Source organism: Erpetoichthys calabaricus, chromosome 13 (assembly GCF_900747795.2).
Source record: "Erpetoichthys calabaricus chromosome 13, fErpCal1.3, whole genome shotgun sequence".
NCBI lineage: Eukaryota > Metazoa > Chordata > Cladistia > Polypteriformes > Polypteridae > Erpetoichthys > Erpetoichthys calabaricus.
Window position 1 is genome coordinate 50,516,111 of NC_041406.2, and position 23,536 is coordinate 50,539,646.

The window sequence follows — 23,536 nt, forward strand, 5'->3', positions numbered from 1 at the left end:
ATTTTTTACATATTGTATAATGGCACTTACAAGTTGCATTGTGCATTATATCATAAGGTATGTCACACCTTCTCGGACATTTTACTTCCTCTGCACGCTGTGGATGCTGCTAGGTTTTTGTGTACTTCCTCCAAGAGAGGAACATAGAAAGCAAACTCCACTCAAGTAGACTTGACCAACCCAGGCATGAAGAGTGCATCACATGGTTCAGGGAACACAAGAGGAGGCTGACTGTTGCAATATGTGTGTGTGTGTGTGTGTGTGTGTGTGTGTACCTCAATGTATGCCTATTTATACATAAATGAAAAAACATACACACACTCATCTTTATAATAAACTACTATATATATATATATAAACAAACACAAAGCTGCATGGTTAAATCTAAGTGGTGTAAAGAGAAAACTAAAATTAAACAGACCTTGTAACGGTCTTCCTCGGCAGCTACCTGCAGTTTTAATGTATCAATAATTTTACATTGCTCTTTCCACTTCAATTCCAATTTTTCCAATTCATCAGCATACACACGACTCCTTTCTTTCTCTTCCTGCACAAAATATATCCAGTGAAGTAATTAAAATCTCACCTAGGAATTTTTATCAATGTGTATTTCATAAATCAACTAAATCTTTTCTTTATAATGTTCACAAAAGCATTCCAATTTACTATGGAAACTAAACTGAAAAAAAAACCAAATGAATCCTACAATAGCTCATTGTACTTGCAATGTACGGTGTAATTGATTTCTCACTTTCTACAGTGTAATACTCATTCTCTTTGCTTGTAAATCCCTTCTAATAGAGTTTCTTACACATACACACATAAATCATTTAATACAGTATATACTGTACAAATATACACACACATTTGCATACATACATTATATTAAGTCTTGGCAATAGTTTATTAAAATTCGATCAATTTTAAACAATATTGTGTTATACCATTCTAACATAACTACCATTTTGTATAAATACTTTACATTTTGAACATTCAAGCATTTTTACTTACTGTAAGTAATTGTTTACATTTTTTGTACTTGTCATTTTTTTCATTTGCATCTTTACTAGCTACTTTCATCTTATCTTGAAAAAGGGTCTCAAGTGAAGCTTCTGATGAAGGACAGCTGACTGAAAAATGAAAAAGTAATCCATGAACACCTGATTAATATAAGTTAGCTATAAAACCAAACACAGAGTGTATGTTACAAATCTAAAATATCAGACCTGGTGAGGCAATTTCCATTCCAGAACCTTCATTACACATTGATTCTTTTTGAACCACATAAGATGATGCTGTTTTCTTCACCTCCTAGTAATGAAATCGAAATATTTTTAACATAAACAAAATGCAGCTAGATTTATATTACTTTCTTTTTTAAAGTATGCTTGACTTTCTTTTCACTCCACCTACCTATGAAAATGTGGCTGGAAGCATTAGGATGGGTGGAGTGCAAGTAGTGGTGATGGCTGAAATGTAATACCACTAACACTTTATGGAGGGAAAGGCAAACAGAACACCAGACATAGTCACTGCAATACTGTAACTTGAGAAATACCACTCAATTCCATCTGTTTGCTTAGTTTCACATATGTGTTGGCTGGTTCTACAAATTCAGGTTACTTAATACGTATTATACAGCACTCAGACTTTATTAATGTTATATACCTATTTGTCCCATTTTAATTGTTTAACTAGTATGTCTACAGATAAGTACCGAAGTAGCAGTAAATATTTAATCAATCTTCTACATATTTTTTTTGCTTATACATTCATATACATACGCACATAAGGGCTGAAGGAGCTTTCAATTAAGATATTAATCTAAAATTACTACAAACCAATCAAATCTGTATAAATTTCCTTATTTCTGTACAGAAATCCCCATTCTGACAAATGAATTAGAGAATAACCATTACAAAGCTGATCAACGATGTCTGTGTCACCATATTTACAATGCTTATGTTAATACACATGCAGGTACTTCCACATGCATGTTATTGTGTATGGATGTCTTTCTTGATGAAGAATTCCATTAATGCACATGATGAAAACAAGTCTCTGTCACTGATTTTCTTCCACTGAGCTGTGAATAGCTAATGAAAGCTGGTGATATCATTTTTTAAATTTAGTATATTAAATACTAACAATTTGACTTGCATCCTAAGATGAAGAGCCTAGTGTAGTGGAGAAGCTTATGCAGATAGAGTGTCTTTACAGCTATGTTACCACATACCTGGCCAAGTAGTCCTTGGCGTATTTTTACATTAGTCAACAGAGATTGGATGAGTGAAAGTCTGCCACATTATGATGGTATTAATTAAAACAAAGACTACCTCATTTATAATAATAGATAACATATTAAATATAATTTATTATGTAAGAACTTTCCCCAAAAAAAACAACAAATACATCATCATCCATGTGTGATTACTAATTAATGAAATAAACAAAAAAAAAAAAATGCCGTCATTGTATCTGAAAAAAGAAGAATGTTAGAAAAGGAAACCTCTTCTTTGTAAGTGCATCATTCCTTACCCCTTGTTCTTTAAGCTTCACAACTTGTTTCTGAAGCTTCTGGCACTCTTTGTACTTTTCCTTATAATGTTCGGCAGCCATCTGAAGTCTTAGTTTCAAATCATCAATTTCTTTATGCAGTTCTTGCTCTGTTGTTATATTTAATGCATTGTCTTCCTAAAGTACAGTTCATAGAAGAAAAAAAAAAATCACAAAACGCTAAAAGACATTTAATATTTACGTTCTTTTATAGGATACAAAGTACTCGAGATATGGAATTAATGCCTTGCTATGAGCTGAAAGAATTTTATTCAAGTGTATGCACCAAAATGTATGCAAGCTGTGATTAGCGATGTTCAATATCATTGCTAATAATATGCAAATTTAAGTAAAGAACAGTTTATGAGCAAGGCTACTTTTTTGGGTTAAATATCTACAACTAATCCAAAAATATTTAAAAGTTAACAACTTGGAGAAAAAAAAAGGAAAAATAATCAACCTTACTGTAGATTTAGTGAGTTTCGATAATACTAAAGAAAAAATATGCAAATCCACATAATTTAATTTGCACTTTTCACATTTTCTATATTAGTAACTGATTCACAACACAATTATATATGTAATGCAAACTGCTTATTTCATAGATGCAAACTTATAGGCATATGAAGACTTTGCAAAATCTGTATATTTTCTAAAAATGACACTGAAAATTTAGTTAACTCATTTGACTAGTGTTTTAGGAGTTTTCACCACTTGTTGCTCTTGCTGAGAAATGCAGAAGCACCACTCAAAGCTTCATCTGCATTCCTAAACAAAGACAAAGGCAGCCACAATGAAAAAATTGACAATGTAAAAATATGATGTATGACTAAATAATAACAATAGAACTACTGGAAAGGATTTGTGCTTCAAAGGAAGTAGCAATGGCAACTAACTATACAGGGTCTGCCAAAACAAAGCATTCCATGGAGGCTGCATTCCAACACGAAGGGAAAAAAATGGAGTGAAATAAATATCACATAGTGCATGTAAATTCTTTAACTTTTAGTTTTATTGTAAATGAGATGGAAAATGTTCCATAATGTATAAACAGACGTAATGTAATTCAATTCATTAGTTTTTTTGGTGTTTTTTTTTTTTTTAAATATCAACAGTTGCATCCTCATTAAGAAATTGTCTTTTAAAATAATTATAATTTTTAAATGTGCATGGAAGAATTTTTCTTTCCAATTGTCTTTTAAAATAATTATAATTTTTAAATGTGCATGGAAGAATTTTTCTTTCCAATAGCAACTTATGTCAAGCTACTCGAGATCTAAACAGTAAAACACTATATTAAAAATGTCGCTAAAAAACAAATTCTGCAAATATACTTTTTCCTCTCTAATGACTGAATTATCACAATACTGGAAACACACTGATGACTTGAAACACAAAACTACTATTACAGAACAGTTTTCTGCTCTCTCGATAATGAAAGCCTTTCTCGAATTTAGAACAAAAAAGACTTATTAGTGGGGTTGTGTCTGTCTGAGAATCCTTACTTGCATGCATATGATGTACAGAAAAACAAATAGCTTTGGAACGGAAAAATGTAAATAAATTTATAAGCTATATTATATTACCTTTTTATGCTTCTCCATTGCATCTTTCATGGACTGCAACAGTAATTCTTTAGTTTTACATTCTGTTTCAACCTCAGATAGGCTCTTTTTCAGAGCATCAACCTCTAGACGAGCACTATACAAGTCAGACATGGTTTTATCCCGAACACTGGCAACATCTCTTAGCTCTGCTGATAGCAAAGCCACTTCCTGTCTTGTAGCCTGAAGCTGCTCTTCTGTTTTCCGCAGTTGTTCTCTCAAAAACACTGATTCGTCCTACAAAGACACTTTTTATTTTAGTTGCATTATTGTGGTTGATCAATTGTTTGTAAATCAGTTATTTGAGACTATGTAACAGAAAACATCTGTACATTCTTGAACAACTTATTGAACATACTTATATTTTTCTTAAAATAAATCCATACCTTTATACAGGAAAAGTGATGTAAAAAAAATCAAAAAATATTAGCAAGTATATAGTGGAAATCTCTTTACCTTATTTGCAGAGGTTGTCATAATTTCTTTCTGCAATTTCTCATTTTCTGCCATACATTGTTTAATTCCATAGACCTCTTCTTTCAATTGAGCTATCTGGTTATCTTTGTTCACACTAGCGGATTTTAAAATCTGGACCTCTGCAGCCAACTTTGTGTTTTCCAACTCCGTATTTTTTAAATGAATCTAATGCCAAAAAAAAAAAATTTCATTGACAGGAAACCCAAAAATTATTTCAATCAAATGGCCACAATATACACAATGTACTATACTTACACATACTACTTAGGTATTGCATCTTATTAGGAAATATTTGCATTACTATTTATAAGCAGAAAAACAACAACACCCTCTTTAAGAAACATATTTAATCATTAGGTTATTCTTCACAATTGAGTACACATTTAACATTTCCTTAACTTAATAAATTGCAAAAATAAATCAAAAATTATTTGGCTTCAGTTTTATCTCCGACTCTGGAACATCTTACATCTTGATATTTCTACCCACAAAATTTCCAGAGCCACTGACTACTAAATAGCCTCCAAACATACTGTACTCAAGAACCTTTGGACTACAACTACTTAAGCTAAACTTTCTGTTTGACCCTTTTCAGTGCTCTGTGAGGTTTGATTTGCATAAATGACCAGAGTGCATTTAGAGATTTTTTTGGGTGTTCACATTTACAGTTCCTCTTAACTTCTATTTCATGAAGGAAAACTCTGCCAAACTATAATATTTTTAGTTTTTACTTACCCTTTCTTATTTGTAGTAATGACCGAGAAAAAAACATTAATCTCATGTTTTCATGGAGAACAGAGATCATACAATTTATGATAAAAAAGGTCACAATAGGGAATAATACCGAATAACAGCAAACAATAACAAAACATCCATAAAAAAAAATCTCAAGTTACTCACGTCGCCTAATTCGCATGTCAGTTGTCTGGTTGTATGCTCACAATATCCAAAGCACAAGCATTTTTTTGTTAAAATATTGCTAAATAAATACCTCTGGAAAATCAATGTAGCCCACAAACAGACATTTAAAGCACGCATGTAAAAGGGATCAGGCTTTTGAATTACAAATCTGCCTCTTGCTCACATTGACTGCTCAAGCAAGAGTCCTGTCTTCCATTCAAGAGTTTGATTCCATGTGAACACACATCCTTTTCATGCACTACTCTAATCCAGTATTTTAACTACTAGTGCATGTGCTTTAGACTTTGTGAGCATATTACTGGGTAATTGACATGTGGATTACACAACATGAGTAACTTGATATTTTTTTTAATGTCAGTAATTCATCATTAAAATAAGCAATGACAATGACATGCTACGGTTATTCCTTTATTTTCATAAATAAGTTATATACAACAGATGAATAGCAAACGTGCACCATGTGTATAAAATATATATTACGTTTGTAACCTTCATGTTGTTACATTGCATCTTCTCATTCAGAGGTTCAATAAAACATGCCGTTTGATCAGGGGTGCTCTCCCAGGCTGGACTTTTATACAACGCTACCAGCAGACAATGTAGGTGGAAGGCACATCTGTAACTGAAGTGAACACCAATGATTGTGAGAGGAGTTTAGTTGGACCTAGATTAATGGTTTTTGGGTAGTTTCAGCAGTGTTTTGGGCAACTTTGTAAGATAAACACAAGGTTGAGAAATGATTGACCTCAAATGGAAAGATCATTGAGCAGTTAAAGGAGCAATGCAAGAAAATTTCCAAAACCCAATGTCTGAACCACTGTCTCGTTCTCTGTGATAGGGTGATGAACTGAACCATACAGGAAAGCTTCACAGTTATACTGCTACTCTTCTAGATCAGAACAAGAAAGCTGAGGTTGTCTAGGTATGCGCACTCCCACAAAAGGCACATTCCTTGCAAAGTTTACATTTTGTGGTTGTGTTAATGTTGGTTTTCTTCCAGCTACTTCAGTCTTCCTTCCACATACCAAAGCCTTGTGAAATAAGCAAAAGAACCTATATCCCCAAGGCTAAAAACCCAACCACCCTATCTCATCCAGAATCAAGGATTCAAAAGAAGAGGCTGAGATTTAATAAAGGACAGGGAGCACTGAATTAACAGGGGTGCATCTATCTGTAACAGTAAGTTCTTAGTAGCTAAGTCAAAGTAAGGGGAACAACAGCAACAGGGACAGCGTCGGCAAGCAGCAGACATTTAGGATTTCAGCAACTGAACAGTGGTAGTACCTGCCCTTAATGGTCTTTGTGAATGCTATGTAAATTCAAGACACTGACAACTATATGTGTTTTAAAAAACTGTGTGACATAAGGACAAAACATCTGAAAGCACTAAAGTTTGAAGTAGCAGTGGAATATCAACACAAAAATGTGGAGGAAAAAAGCGTGGAACGCCAGAGCACAAAATTGGCAAAGAGGATTGGGTTTAAGGACCATCAAAATGCCATTTAAATCGAGTAGGACGGAATCTGCATGAATTTTAAATGTGGAATTTCAGGAGCAGAGTTTCTAATCATGTAACATGGTCTCCCAGGCAGAAGAAGTAGAGAAAGGACAGCAATGTCTTAATGAGGAAGATTTACAAGCTAAATTATGCAATTTACAGAAATAGTATTGATTCTGGAGTCTGGATGCTTAATGGGGAAAAAAATAACATAGAAGAGAGACAACAGAATGAGCACACAAATCAGTGAGAGTTACCACACGTTATTAACAATAACAAAATTTGCACATAAAATAAGAAGGACCTGGAAAGAAGGCAAAATTAGTTTTGAGAGACTGAAACAACAGGAAACCAGAATCATTACTCAGGTCACCAAGTGAACTGATCTCTGTGCTCTGCTGAAAACCAGCCACCAATGTTAATAGCATTATTTTAAAAAACAAGGAAATAGTATCCTATTTCACATCTGCATTAACATATATCTCCACATGATGCCAAATATAGAGGGCATAGGAGAAGGCAGGATTAACAGGAAAGAATGCCTGTAGAATGTTAATGGAGCAAAGAGAATTCCCACCAGGCAATGACGAGAATGAGGGGAAAAAGAATTCTGTGTAAACACGGCAGTTGTGGAAAGTGAAGAGATAGCCAGGGCCAAGTGGGCTGAAGAATGAAAGACCAGTGATAGTGCATGTCAGTTAGACACCCCCACCAACTAAACCAGCCTAGAATTATAAGGTCATTATTGTCAGGTGTGCAAAATACAGTGAAATTCTAATTTGCATGTGCTGATCAATGAGCATCATGTCACCACTCGTTGGCACCATGACTCAGGAGATATAATTATTTTTGCAAGTACGCTTATCGTATCTCAAAACTTCTGACTTCTTTACCTCATAAAGAGCTGCATGTTTAATGCCGGGAACCTTACTATTTCCATTAAAATGCAGAATTAAGGGACCTAACATCTGGCCAGTAATTGAAAGGTCGAAGGAATGGAATCATTCAGCTTACAAAGGTAAGGGGGTGGGGTGTCTAACATTAATTTTAATAATGGGCAGACAAGACAGAAAGGATAAAGTTATGCTATGTCAGGGGTGGGCAGATTCAGTCCTGGAGGGCCGCAGTGGCTGCAGGTTTTTGTTCCAACCCAGTTGCTTAATTAAAAAAAAATATTTGTCAATCATTTAATTTCATGGCTTGCTAGTGCTTTAACTCTGCCATGTCAAGTCATTCTCATATCCTAGATTTTGTTTCCTTTCTAAGGATATCATCCAAATGATTTGAAGTCTAAAATAAATGAGTAATTCTCAGTTCTTCACTTTTTTCTCTTCTCTTTCCTTCCAAGTATTTAATTAAACCTAATAGTGCGTGATAAATACACACAGGTGTAAATGGAAACAAGCTAAATGGAGAAATGTTGGTTTCTTTTGTCATTTGTATCTTATTGCTAATAAGAAGCAATTACAAACCAAGACTACAGCTGTTTAAGACTAAAATAAGTAATAAGGGTTCAACATCTTAACGAGCGAGACAACTAAAGTGAAGCAGAAGTGTTACTTGAGCAATAAGTGCTTCTTATTAAGCAATTGGGTTGGAGCAAAAACCTGTAGCCACTGCGGCCCTCCAGGACTGAATCTGCCCACCCCTGTGCTATGTCTTTCTCATGGGTGGGGGTTGATTTGAACTTAGTTTTGTCAAGTTTGACTTGCTTGTATAGAATGTTACTTGCTTTTAATAAATTCAATAAAATGTTTAAAAAAAAGTTATGCGGTTAGATAAAGAGACTTATCTTATTAAATCAAATATGCAAAGGCAATTAGTGGAGGTTATTACACTAACTGATGCAGAAAGGTTCAGCACACTTTAACTGAACCTGTTAGTAACTGGGATTGATAGAGGTAAACAGTCTTACTGGGATAGATTATTATATAACAAGTAGGAAGATGTGGTCCAATTAGTTTTATAACCAGAGTATTTTCATAAACCTTAAACAAGTCCAAAATAATAGGGATGACTGACCAGATAATACTTAGGTAAAGGAAAACATTAGCAGCACAAAGGAAAATTCTTTCAGAAGAACCTGTCAATAGCTTAGAGTTATGAGTACATTAAAGAGACGAAGGAACAGTGGAAATCCCTGCCTGGCACATTTATTATTGGGGAAAGGATGAAAAAAAAAAAATCAGTGAAGACAACTACTGTGAAGGAGGAGAATTGGTTCAGTTTATAAATCCAGGTTTAAATACCATTGTCTCCATCTCTGCCTCAATAAAGGACAGTTCATACAATCAACAGACTTCTTGGAAACAAGTGAGAGGAGTGCCGCAGGAGTCATGAGATTCTGTACAAAATAAATATGCAGAATCCTCCAAACATTATCTGAAGTTAGCTGGGAGTGAGTGAAACAAATATGTTATGGGTGAACCAATGTATGAATAGCTTTCTGTAACCAAAGGGCAAGGACCTTGTCTACAGGTCTAGCATACAAGTTCATAAGTGCGAAGGGCTTGAAACTTGCACATAGTTTTGTTTTAATAGCAATGTAATAATAAGGAATGAAATGACTGGACAAGGCAATTGTTTTGATTACGTCAAGTTGATAAATATATATTTGTTTCCAAAAGAGGGAAATCAACTCTTGATGGAAGCCCATCTAAACATGAAGCCCGACCAGCAGCCATGGAGCCCATGGCCGTCTTGAGTTCAACTAATGTAGCAAGGCAATCCAAGAGACATGTTTCATTGGCTGTAAGGCATAGGAGCAGCAGATTGTCAGGTAAAGCTTTTATGTCAGGGACAGTGTGGTTAGTGCCTTCAGAAAACAAACTGGTAACATAATCATGGAATTCTTTATTGATAATTAGAAGATCAGTATATGTGGAGTATGACCTAAATGCAGGGACTGTTGCAAAAGTGTCACACTGTAAGTTTTATTACAAGCAATTTACAGGGCTTACTGGTCAATGTAGAATAACAGGTCCTTGTGCAACAGATCAAAAACTCTGTTCTCCGTGTCAAAAGAGCATGAGGCTCAGTCTAACCTTAACAATCTGCAAGATATTTTCAAATGACAAAGTTGCATTCTTTCTTACAGGTGAAGTCTGGATTTTGTTTCACAGATTATTTGGCTTTTAATACAGGCTTAATGAGAATGCTACAGTGAAGTCCCATATAAATTTGTAACTGTCTCCCACACTATCCCCTCCTTAAATATGAGAAATTCATATAGTTGGTTTCCAAGCTGCACAGAAAAGCTCACTGAATCACCAGCATGTGGAAGGGAGTGGAGTTGACACAGCTACATAAAAGAAATCTGATGATCTTAAAGACATGGTCAGATAACTGATGAATTTAAAACTGATGGGACTGGAGAGCACAAGAAAGTTTTACTAATTGAATATAGCTGTAAAATAGTTACCATATACAATTCTTTTTCATCCTTTTCATTTTTTATTTGTGATGCTAGGTGCTCTTTTTCTGCTGATAACTTCTTCAGGCAATCACGGAGGCTAAAATTTGATAGAAAAAATGAAACCAAAAAATAATGTTTAAAATTAAAAAATAAACCAATACCAACCACGGAACACAGATTTCTGAAAAAAAAATCAAAAGTCAAAAATGGAAATCAGTTTCTCAAATAAAGATAATTATTTTATTTAAGCAGATTTACACTTACTAATAAATGCATATTTTATATAAAAAGTATCCTCGGTTTAAAATGCACAATATTATACCTTGTAGCTGATGAGAGCACTTTATTTATAATGGCCCACTATCCTATGATAAGCATAGCCATTGACTGTTATGCTCTGCCAAAGGACATTAACCTCATTAATAGCTAATATAAAAGAAAGGTAAAAAAACACACAGTTATTTTGTGATCATGATGCAAAATGAGAATAATGAGTACAGTAATCCCTCTCTATATCGTGCTTCGACTTTTGCGGCTTCACTCTATCGCGGATTTTATGTGTAAGCATATTTAAATATATATCACAGATTTTTTGCTGGTTCGTGGATTTCTGCGGACAATGGGACTTTTAATTTCTGGTACATGCTTCCTCAGTTGGTTTGCCCAGTTGATTTCATACAAGGGACGCTATTGGCAGATGGCTGAGAAGCTACCCAACCAAAGCGCGTATTACGTATTAAATAAAACTCCTCAAATATATTGTGAGCACGGGGGCTGTTCGCACCCCTAGAGGATCCGGCAGCTCCTAAAAAAATGCTGAAAGATTACCTTCACATTGCTCTCTTCCTTGCTGGGCTTACATATGGCTGCTTTGTCAAGCGATATGCTTCCCGCACTGTGCTTCGCATACTTAAAAGATCAAAGAGCACGTATTGATTTTTGATTGTTTGCTTTTTTCTCTCTCTCGCTCTGACATTTTCTGCTCCTGACGGAGGGGGTGTGAGCAGGGGGGCTGTTCGCACCCCTAGACGATACCGATGCTCGTCTAAAAATGCTGAAAGATTACCTTCACGTTGCTCTCTTCTGTGCAGCTGCTTTATCAAGCGACATGCTTCCCGCACGGTGCTTCGCATACTTAAAAGCTCGAAGGGCACATATTGATCTTTGATTGATTGTTTTTCTCCGTCTCTCTCTCTCTCTCTCTGACATTCTCTGCTCCTGACGCGCACTCCTTTGAACAGGAAGATATGTTTGCATTCTTTTAATTGTGAGACGGAACTGTCATCTCTGTCTTGTCATGGAGCACAGTTTAAACTTTTGAAAAAGAGACAAATGTTTGTATGCAGTGTTTGAATAAAGTTCCTGTCTCTCTACAACCTCCTGTGTTTCTGTGCAAATCTGTGACCCAAGCATGACAATATAAAAATAACCATATAAACATATGCTTTCTACTTTGCGGATTTTCACCTTTCGCGCTGGGGGCGGGTCTGGAATGCAACCCCCGCGATAGAGGAGGGATTACTGTACAGAAATTTGACTCTGACAGGTCCTGATGTGAACTGCTTCAAACATACTCGCCAGTATTTTTGGCGAAACAGAAAGACAAAACAAAGCACCCAGTTTCCTGATTTCTGACAGATAAAAAAAATCCTGTTTTGATAGCAGGGATCCAAAGTTACATGGTTCTAGTAAGGGATTCTTGTTTTTATTAATTTACTCCTTCTCTGAAAAAGTACTGGTATAGTATTCTAATTGTAATTAGTGAAATTACTAGAATGTGTTCCTTTCTCACTATGCATACACAGTTGCTGGCTGTGCATTTGGTGTGTAGTTTGGATTAATGAGAAAATTTTCTCTGTAAGTAACACCATCTGAGATGCATCTGTCATTTTGCCTGCTACTATGTAAGGAACGGTTTCTTTAGAAAATACGTGATTAGCGTTTTTTGTTTTGTTTTTGTTTTTTTAAACTGGAATTACATAGAATTGTCACATTTTCAGGTTTAAAGACCTAGGAAAATTATATTTATATACATTAAATTAACCTACAGTCTAGCACAAAGTAGATATAATATATTTGCATTAAACACATGTATAAATGGATTTTTGTTACCTGTCCAGTTCGGTCTCCCTCCCAATTCCCTTCTGCGTCACTTCGATAAGGTCCTCTTCTAGCTGGAGAACTTTAGAAAAAGATTCTTGATATTTCTGTCTAATTTCTTCATTTTCCTTTTTGAGAGATTGTGTATTTTGAACAAGTTCCTAAAAACAAATGTAAGAATAATACTGTTATGCTGCTTTAAGCTGGTCTTGAATGAATTAATTTTGTTACTAATAATTTACCTGAAGAAAAATCACGCCTACAGAATGTCCTTCATTTCCATTTCATGGCAATGAACTGACCAGCTCAAATATAAACTGTTGTGTAAGTGTGGTCACATTTCTTATAGTTTCAACTTATGGTTAAGTGCATTTACGAGAAAGGAAAATGTCCAGCCATACGCACTTAATTAAATGTAGGTCTTTCTTATTAGGAATTGTTTACAGAATTGCAACAATCATTGTTATGTTGACCCATCCTCATGAACTGTTTTTAGGAAGTAATAATAACAAAAAAAAAATTTTAATTAAATTACTTCCTAAAAACAGTTCATGAGGATTGGTCAACATAATGATAATTGTTGCAATTTTGTAAACCAACACATATTGTATATATTATATATATATATAGTGACCGATGGGGGGTGCTCTCGCTCCCTTCAACCCTCGGACACCACGCCAGACACCAGGTAAAAGTCCAAATATAATTTTTATTCGAACTATACAGTGCAGAAAGCACCCTCCTCTCCACAATACTCATATGCTACAACAATAACACTACAATAATCAAACAATCCTTCACTCTCCCAGACGCGTTGCCACCCTTCCACCCAGCTCAGCTTCACCCTGGGATCTCCCACAGTCCTTTATATAGTCCGTGACTCGGAAGTGCTCCTGAACCCTTGTCCATGTGACTTCTTAGCACTTCCGGGTCAGATCCAAAAGTCTTCTTTTCATCCCGGAAGTACGTCAGTCCTCCTGTTGCTGTGACTAAGACGTACTTCCGGGTTGTAGGGCACGTAAGAGTCTCTGGGCCTCCCTGCAGCGTCCTCTAGCGACCCCCATGGTATCCAGCAGGGCTGTGGATAAAAACTCCATTGTCCAGATTCCCTGCTGGTCTTTGGGGCACATCCATGCTGCAGGGGGGGCTCCATCTGGCGGCCTGGGGGTATTGGCCGGGATGAAAGGCCGGCTATATCCCACATTTTATTAATATATATATACAGTGGTGTGAAAAACTATTTGCCCCCTTCCTGATTTCTTACTCTTTTGCATGTTTGTCACACAAAATGATTCTGATCATCAAACACATTTAACCATTAGTCAAATATAACACAAGTAAACACAAAATGCAGTTTTTAAATGATGGTTTTTATTATTTAGGGAGAAAAAAATCCAAACCTGCATGGCCCTGTGTGAAAAAGTAATTGCCCCCCTGAACCTAATAACTGGTTGGGCCACCCTTAGCAGCAATAACTGCAATCAAGCGTTTGCGATAACTTGCAATGAGTCTTTTACAGCGCTCTGGAGGAATTTTGGCCCACTCATCTTTGCAAAATTGTTGTAATTCAGCTTTATTTGAGGGTTTTCTAGCATGAACCGCCTTTTTAAGGTCATGCCATAGCATCTCAATTGGATTCAGGTCAGGACTTTGACTAGGCCACTCCAAAGTCTTCATTTTGTTTTTCTTCAGCCATTCAGAGGTGGATTTGCTGGTGTGTTTTGGGTCATTGTCCTGTTGCAGCACCCAAGATCGCTTCAGCTTGAGTTGACGAACAGATGGCCGGACATTCTCCTTCAGGATTTTTTGGTAGACAGTAGAATTCATGGTTCCATCTATCACAGCAAGCCTTCCAGGTCCTGAAGCAGCAAAACAACCCCAGATCATCACACTACCACCACCATATTTTACTGTTGGTATGATGTTCTTTTTCTGAAATGCTGTGTTCCTTTTACGCCAGATGTAACGGGACATTTGCCTTCCAAAAAGTTCAACTTTTGTCTCATCAGTCCACAAGGTATTTTCCCAAAAGTCTTGGCAATCATTGAGATGTTTCTTAGCAAAATTGAGACGAGCCCTAATGTTCTTTTTGCTTAACAGTGGTTTGCGTCTTGGAAATCTGCCATGCAGGCCGTTTTTGCCCAGTCTCTTTCTTATGGTGGAGTCGTGAACACTGACCTTAATTGAGGCAAGTGAGGCCTGCAGTTCTTTAGACGTTGTCCTGGGGTCTTTTGTGACCTCTCGGATGAGTCGTCTCTGCGCTCTTGGGGTAATTTTGGTCGGCCGGCCACTCCTGGGAAGGTTCACCACTGTTCCATGTTTTTGCCATTTGTGGATAATGGCTCTCACTGTGGTTCGCTGGAGTCCCAAAGCTTTAGAAATGGCTTTATAACCTTTACCAGACTGATAGATCTCAATTACTTCTGTTCTCATTTGTTCCTGAATTTCTTTGGATCTTGGCATGATGTCTAGCTTTTGAGGTGCTTTTGGTCTACTTCTCTGTGTCAGGCAGCTCCTATTTAAGTGATTTCTTGATTGAAACAGGTGTGGCAGTAATCAGGCCTGGGGGTGGCTACGGAAATTGAACTCAGGTGTGATACACCACAGTTAGGTTATTTTTTAACAAGGGGGCAATTACTTTTTCACACAGGGAAATGTGTTTGATGATCAGAAACATTTTGTGTGACAAACATGCAAAAGAATAAGAAATCAGGAAGGGGGCAAATAGTTTTTCACACCACTGTATATATATATATATATATATATATATATATATATATATATATATATATAGACAATTTAGAAAAATCCCTCAATATTTCACATAGCAGTTTATCTAAAGCAAGTAGTTTTCACTATAGTCATATGCATTTTCAGATACTGTATATTATACAGGATAAACAAAAAGGGATATAAAAAAATCAAATTTTGACTTTAAGCACTAAAGCAAATCAACAATAAAATCACAATCAGCTGCCATGAAAACATACACATGCAATAATAATGCTCCATTACACTACTATGAAAACAATTTTAGACCAACAATTTGCTGCAAGTTTGGAAGCTGTAGGCATCACATTGAGAAATACTTATAAATATCAGCTAATTTCCATGAGCAAGCAAATTTTTGCCTTGAGGGATACAGATGCAGTACTGAGCTCCAAATTACCACGGAGGGTTCTGACACATGCTTGTCCTTTCATGCATTTTGCAAGAGTAGTTCAACATGCAACAAGGAGACTTTTATCATTTACAAGTTTTTTTTTTATTTTTTTATTTTTATTAGAGTTTACAAATGTCACGTACATGGCCTTAATTCCAATATTTCAAGTAATTATTACAAATAACCGTTAAAATGGGTTTAAATAAAATTTATACTTTGTCACATATTACTTTGAAAATTAGGATACTGATATTTATAAGATTTGACAAAATGTTATACATAATACAGCAGCCCATCTTGAGTTGTTATACTTCTATCTTTTTTTCTCCCACTATATTTACTATTTCAACAATAGTTTTACTATCTGTTTAGGTTTGGTATTACATCATTTAAACATTTTGCTTATACATTTTTTTTTGCTTTGTTTTATTTCATATTAAACTCTTTTTGTTCTCACAATATTTCAAATCATTATGCACATACCATTCCTGTTTGTTTTTTCAGTATGATTAAGGATTTCTTATTCATATTACAATTATATTGTAATGTGGATGTTATTTTAAGCAAAACTACTGATAATGACAATAGTTGCCTATGATATTTTTAAAAGAACACCAAATACATTTTCCAAAATAATAAGAAAAATACAGTTTAAAAAGAAATCTGTTGTATCTTCTGCATGAACAGATCATTTTTCAAAAAGTAAAATACAATTCAAAACAACAAACACATTCACATATCAAGTTACATATACATACATGAGCACTTCTTCAGTATGACTAACAAATCTCTCTCTAATTCAACCTGTAAGTTCACATACAGTTTCCGCCTGTATTTCAACTGAAGATGCCAATATTGCCTTATGGTATACTGCTGCACACCCTCACTGATCTTCCTTTTAAGGGTTAAGGTCAGGGGATAATGGTGGCCACACCATGATCTTTTTTCTCTCCTTTATGTCCATAGCAATCAAGAAGTTAGTGAAATTATGTACAGCATGTAAACAATTTTATTCCAGAAGGCACAATTCTTCTTCATATATATAATGGAAGGAAATGGATAGTTAGGAACTGCACATATTTTGCAGAGATCATTTGACACCATGAGAAACTCTAAAGGGACCTACCATCTCACTTCCCAAATGACCATTCCACCAGTTATTTGCTGACATTGCGGTCTTGTTGCAACTAGGTGGCCATTCACCAACCATCTTTAGTAAATAAAAAATTTGAAAATTACGCTTTACGCACTTCTTAGACCACTACAAATGTTTCTCTTTGTGAGCCTTAGTTAGAAAAGGCCAAAACACAGCTTTACGCACAACTGCAAGTCTCTGGAGGGTCCTGCATTGAGGAAATCTTGGGACTTCAGAGACACCAGCAGCTTCAAATACCTGATTGCTGCTCAACAGTGATTTTAATAGCATTAACTTGTCTGACATGAACTTTCCTTAATAAGCCTTTACCAACAGAATTTGTCTATGCTCTGAATCATTCACAAATACTTTGACAGCTTTATGATCTCTCTTCATTTTTCATAAAATGTCAAGTGTTTTCCTGTCTTTTGTAAGACATCACATTATTTTGTGCTTTTCATCTTCAGAAAGATCTTTCCTTGTCCCCATATTGCGTGATAACTGTGACTTGCCCAAAAATGTGGAACAATCTCTTTGAGTAGGTTTTCCTTTAATGAAGATCACCTAGCAAAGTAATTAACAAACCTCTCTGAGTTTCATGCCAGTTATCTAAAAAGATATGAGAAGCAAAAACTAAATGTTTATTTTACTGAAATCCAATTGATATGCCACTTATATAATAATGTGAAACACGGTGTATCACAGTTCAGTAGTAGTTCACTATTTCTTTATAGAAGACCCTTATTTTATGTAATGATTTTTGCAACAACCATGCAAAATACTTCCCTAATATAAAGTTGTGTACCTAAATCACATTTCTATGGAGCAGCTAGCTTCACCAATAAGATAAAAAAAATGAATAGGCAGATAATTGTGAAGAACTACACAATGAACAAATAAGAATCTGACTACTTAAACTTCTATTTTAGCACTTGACAATTTGAAAACATCAGAATTAATATACCGGTAACTGCTTTCTTCATGAAATGTTTTAAGCACTAATTTAAAATCTGTGTTAGTACTGAAATTAAAGTGATAAGTGATGGGTTGTTAACTGTAATAAAGATGGACTTGCAACTTATATGGGAATGGATGATGACACAGCATTTACAAAATATAGGCATGTTTATGCTAAATACCCTGCAATTGCTCATAAAAAAATTAGAAACAGTGACATGATAAAAATGTAGAAATATGCAATTACGTACATGGTAGTAGTTAAGTCTGTTTTCACTTGTTCAATCTTTCAGTCAATTGAAAGAAAACTTGCTGAAATTAACATAAAAAAAAACCCCCGCACACAACTAAAACAAGAAGTGATAATGATTTTAGCTGCGATGCCCACTTAAGTAGGTTATGTGTTGATGATGCTGGAAAATGATCGGGGTAGCATGGAATAAGCACTTTTTCATGTAATATGTTGTCATTTACTGAATACATTTTGGATTCGCACTCAATCAAGGACTCAGTCATTCACTGAGAATTCTGACCACTGCTCATTCCCAGCTACTTGGGAGAAAAACAGCAAGGCGGCTGTTTTTTAATATCTCCTGCTAGAAAAGCAGGGCACAATGTGATTTTTTGGAAGACAGATTAGTGTTGGATGAGTCCTAAAATTGACTTTGGTATCAATACCAGTTTTCAGTACCAAAACAGTTCCAAAGCAAATAATAGATAAATTCCCCAAAGCACCCCCACATCCCCTCATTATCCTACAGCTGCTACATTCCCCAAGCCCACAAAGACAGGTGCCTCCCTGCTCTGCTGCAACAATGATTAAAAGGAGTGGGGCTCAGTGTTTGGAGTAACATGTTAAAAGAAGTCAGATTACTTTTTAAAGTACAGTAATAGAAAGTAAAGAATAATGTAACATAACACTTATTTTCTTTAAGTAAAAATGCCTACATTATTTTAAAAAAACATTGGGTCGGAAATAAGAGTAGAAGAGTAAAGAGGTCCAAAAACGTTGGCAACATACACACGCAGAGTAGGTTAGAGATTATGAAAGCACTAAAATTCGAAAGTCTCAAAAAACTGACAGTAAAGATCGCATTAGCACTAACAAATGGAAAGTACTACTCGGTGAAATAACAGAACAGCAAAAACATATAGAATATATGGATATAGGTGATATGATAGATATTTTTTGGCTTTAAACTTTAAGTAGGAGACATAGATCATCTAATTCGTGTTGCCATCAGGGAAAAGTAGTGTTTCTTCCCAATGAAGAGGCTTATCTGCAAGAATTAAAAGATTTGTTGTTTGGTGAAAGTGAAATCTGCCCATCCACCCAAGAAAAACCCATGTTCGTTTATTTTGGCCCTGGCACAAAATGATCAGCTAAAAGTGTCCAGCAAATGCCAGGACTATCTCCACCTGAGGAGTCAGCTACAGAATTGTACTGCCAGCAGACAATGTAGAGCTTGCTCAGTATTGGCAGCAGGTGGGTGTGAGTGAGGTGAAGACTTTTGGACAACGGTCTTGTGTCAAGAAGGGTAGCAAAGATGCCACTTCTTTCCAAGAGAAACATCAAGGACAGATTGAAATTCTGCAGGAAGTACAAGGATTGGACAGCAGAAGACTGGTGCCAAGTTATTTTTTCAGATGAATACTACTTCAAATTGTTTGGGACATCTGGAAAATGGATTATCCGTGAAGAAAAAGGTGAATGCTACCATGAGTCATCTGACGTGCCAAAAGTGAAGAATCCTGAGACAATCCATGTGTGGGGTTGCTTCTCATCCAATGGAGTGAGCCCACTCACAATTCCGCCAAAAAAAACTGCCATAAAGAAAGAATGGTATCAAAACATCTTCCAAAAGCAACTTCTCCCAACAATCCAGGCTCATTCTGGTGATGATCTGTGTATTTTCCAGCATGATGGAGCACCATGTCACATGGCAAAAGTGATAACAAAGCGGCTCAGAGATCATAACATTGAAAGTTTAGTCCTGTGACCAGGAAACTCCCCAGATCTTAATCCCAATGAGAACCTGTGGTCAATTCTGAAAAGGCAGGGAGACAAGCAGAAGCCAAAAAACTGTGATCAACTTCAAGCACTAAAAAGGCAAGAGTAGATCACCATAAGTCAGGATTTTGCCAAGAAGCTGATATCCAGCATGCCAGAGCGAACTGCAGAGGATATGAAGAATGGTCAACACTGTAAATATTGACCCTTTACATAAATTTGATATACTTGCCAATAAAAGCCTTGGACACTTACGAAATGTCTATAATTGTTCTTCAGTATACCATAGAAACATGTAAAAAAATAATCTGAAAATGTTGAAGCAGCAAAGTTTGCAAAATACATCATTTGTGTCACTGCCAAAACATTTGGCCACTAATGCAGATGAATGGCTACGTCATATGTGTTTATTGTTGTTTCATAAATGAAGGGAACAGGCTAATGTGGGCTGAGATCGAAAATGAAAATATAAAAGTGAGGAAGTAGCCATAGTCTCAGGACTGCTCTAAACTACAGGTTACAGATATTCTTGTATGTGACCGCTTTCTGCACTGGTACACAGCTCCTTCTTTAAAATTTACAAATAATTCATGTGTAACACTATAAAATAAAGTAAGTCACCACTAAGTAAAAGAAATTCAATATAATCCTTGCAGAGAACAAACTTAAACATGACCCATTTTTACAGATTTCAATTGTCAATTACTATTTGTTTGAGTTAAATAAACTGCAAAATTATATTAATTGAATGCAGTATGAGCACAGACATTTTCTAATCTGTACCTTTTCCCCAAATTTGAAATGCGTGCTTCAAAAGATTTATACGTTCCTGGTTGAGTCTATCCAGGTTAGAGACTCCAAATAACCCAGAATTTACCCTGAATCCATGTTTATAACCATATTTAACAAAAATTAACAAATATACCAGTGGGTAAAATTGAAGGTGATCAACTATACCTTAAGGAACAGAGTATTTGTTTTACAAAACAGAGTAAAGACTATTGTACTAAAAAACACTGTTTTTTAAAATAACTGTCTAAAATAATTACAGACTATTAGTGTATTATCATAGAAGCAAAACTATGTACAGTAAACAAAATAAATATTTTCCATTAATGTTACCATACAATTCAAGAAAACTTTAAGACTTCAGGCTTAATACAAAGTCCAACCAAGGATAGAAACTCAAAACTTTGCAACCTTGATTTAATTTTTTTTCCCCCACAATAAATTTTTAAGACAGATGTATTTTCATTCACTCACAAAAGTGGTGAAATAAACAGGGTATAAAACCAGCTTTATTCAGCGATAGTTATTTAGTTATTAATTGCAATTATTTTATATAATGGCTCAACTGTGTATTCTCCACATAAATCGCAAAGAGCTGCATTGCATGACAAAAACTCTGTTTAATGTTGTAATTATTTCTGATTTTTTGCCATTCACTTCATTCTTTGTGGTATTTTAATAGGGTCTCAAGATGCCAAAGACTTGTACTTACAACCCATTTCCTTTCCAAGTAAATCATGTGAACTGGCTTATGAAACTCTTCACATTGTAACATATGTAGGAAAGGAAGCTACATCATACAGTGCTGAACACACAAATGACAATGTCTATACTGTGTTGTGGCAGCAAAACTCCACTGAGTAATTCAAATTATTCACAAAGTCTCCAGTTACCAAAGACCTTTCTGGGTAATCAGTGGTATTTACCATCACTGTCCTTAGAGTTCCGTCACGGAATGTGAGCTGATGCTTTCAAAATATTACACAAAATGCCATTACAAAAGGAATTTTATAGGGGTGTTCAGTTACCATAAGACATCACTGACTCTTTTCAAATTGTTAAGCACAGTTTGTTCTCTGTAATACTGCTAAGCCAAATACATCTATTGCTTTCTAGATTACAGAAAGCAAACAAAATATTTAACATATAAAATAACTAATATATCTGGCTACTTTCTTTAAAGAAAAGACTAAACCTATAACTGCATATATCAGGCATAATTCTACTAAATGAAGAGTGCAAAAACATACAAAGGTTCAAAGAACCATGAAAATAAAATGCTCAATAACAGAACAAGTATTATGTGCCATCTGTTTCACTTTTCCAACTATTTCTTGTAGTGTAACTATACAAAGAACAGAATGTGAAAAATAATGATTACTGCCATCCAGAAAGCACCATGCACTAATTATTTATACCTTTTATTTGCTGCTTTTATAATATTCCGACAGCTTTATCTCACGATTGCTGGTCAGGAGATTTCACACAGCTTAATATATATTAACACAATATTTTTCTGTACTGTAAAGACTGTAAAAGAGATAAAATTCCTCACTGTATTTCATTTTAATATATTTTCAGTCTCTGGCATAGAAAACACATTCAATATACATGAAGCTGCATTATACGCAATATATGGTACACTGTATTTCAAGAAACTGTCCAATAAAGTCATGTACTGAATGTACTCAAATGAGCCCATTTAGTAAAAACTGATCAACCTCTTTTTCTGCAACATTTTCACTTTAGCCAGGGGTGTCTAATTCTGATCCTGGAGGGCTACTTTGGCTGTAGGTTCTCCTTCCTGCCACATTCTTAACCAGTGAAAATTTTCTGATGTTAATTGACTTCTTTTCCCATCACTTTAATTGCCTGTTTTTTTAACAGCAAGTCCTCTGAACTTTTTCTTTTTTCCTTAAATGGCAGCTAAAAAAAATAGATATGAAGGCGAGCCAAAAAATGACCAGCTAAGGCAAACTCCAACCAATTTCACTCACCAGTTTCTTAATTAAAAGTTGATCATTGTGGTTAATAAATCCTGTTATATAATTCCATGGCTTGTTGGTGCTTTCATTCTGCCACACCAGACATTTCCAAAACTGTTGATTTTATTTTTAAAGAGCACTGTGAAAATAATTTGCTGACCTAAGCATATCAACATTACTGAGAGCTTCACCTTTCCTTATTTTCAAATATTGTATGATGGACACAGGTTAGGTGGTCATACATTGGATTGTTTTTAATCTCATTATTATTTGGCAACTAATTAAAGAAAAAAGAAACAATTAATGCAGGGGTCTCCAACTCCAGTCCTGGAGAGCTACTGTGGCTGTAGGTTTTCATTCTAACCTTTTTCATAATTAATTAGCAGCAAAATCTGGTCACTAACTCTTTGCCTTAATTTTAACTGATGCACATCTTAAGACTCAAGCCCCTTAATAATTTCTTTTTTACTTAATTAGCAACCAAACAATATTAAGACACAAAATGTACCAACACATAAACAGCAACCTGCGTCCATCACACAATAACTTAAAATAAAGAAAGGTGAAGGCGTCAGTAATGTTGATCTGCTCAGGTCCACAAAACATTTTGACAGCACTCTTAAAAAAGAAAAAGCAACAGTTTGGGAAATGTCTGCCATGGCAGAATGAGCACCATGGAATTAAATAACTGGTTTAATTAGCAATGAGAATTGGCTTCAAATTAAGAAACTGAATGAAGTAAAGTTGGTTGGAGTTTGAGGCCCCAACCTAGTTGGTCATCTGTTAGCTCACTTCACGTCAAATTTATGTTTAGGTGCCGTTTAAGGACAAAAGAATCAATTGAGAAAATTGATAAGAAAAAATGAAAAGAAAAAGAGCTAGAATGAAAACTTGCAGCCACAGTAGCTCTCCAGGACTGGAGTTG

At 35.3% G+C, this 23,536-nt stretch overlaps 1 protein-coding gene across 3 annotated transcripts in view; it reads right to left on the reverse strand.

Moving 5' to 3' along the window:
* The window catches only part of tax1bp1b (Tax1 (human T-cell leukemia virus type I) binding protein 1b), a 1,153,251-nt gene that overhangs the window by 1,053,147 nt on the left and 76,568 nt on the right, over positions 1-23,536 (reverse strand). For 2 of the 3 annotated variants that reach the window (XR_007936602.1, XM_028818227.2), the window contains exons 6-13: positions 12,584-12,732; positions 10,478-10,568; positions 4,617-4,802; positions 4,143-4,397; positions 2,539-2,694; positions 1,227-1,311; positions 1,012-1,130; positions 422-547 (exon numbers count right to left, since the gene is read on the reverse strand). Coding sequence is in view for 2 of the 3 variants with exons in the window: in XM_028818227.2 (XP_028674060.2) it covers positions 422-547; positions 1,012-1,130; positions 1,227-1,311; positions 2,539-2,694; positions 4,143-4,397; positions 4,617-4,802; positions 10,478-10,568; positions 12,584-12,732 (1,167 nt within the window). In the remaining variant the exon portion in view is untranslated. The remainder of the gene's footprint in view (positions 1-421; positions 548-1,011; positions 1,131-1,226; positions 1,312-2,538; positions 2,695-4,142; positions 4,398-4,616; positions 4,803-10,477; positions 10,569-12,583; positions 12,733-23,536) is intronic. The other variant, XM_028818228.2, reaches the window with a different exon arrangement.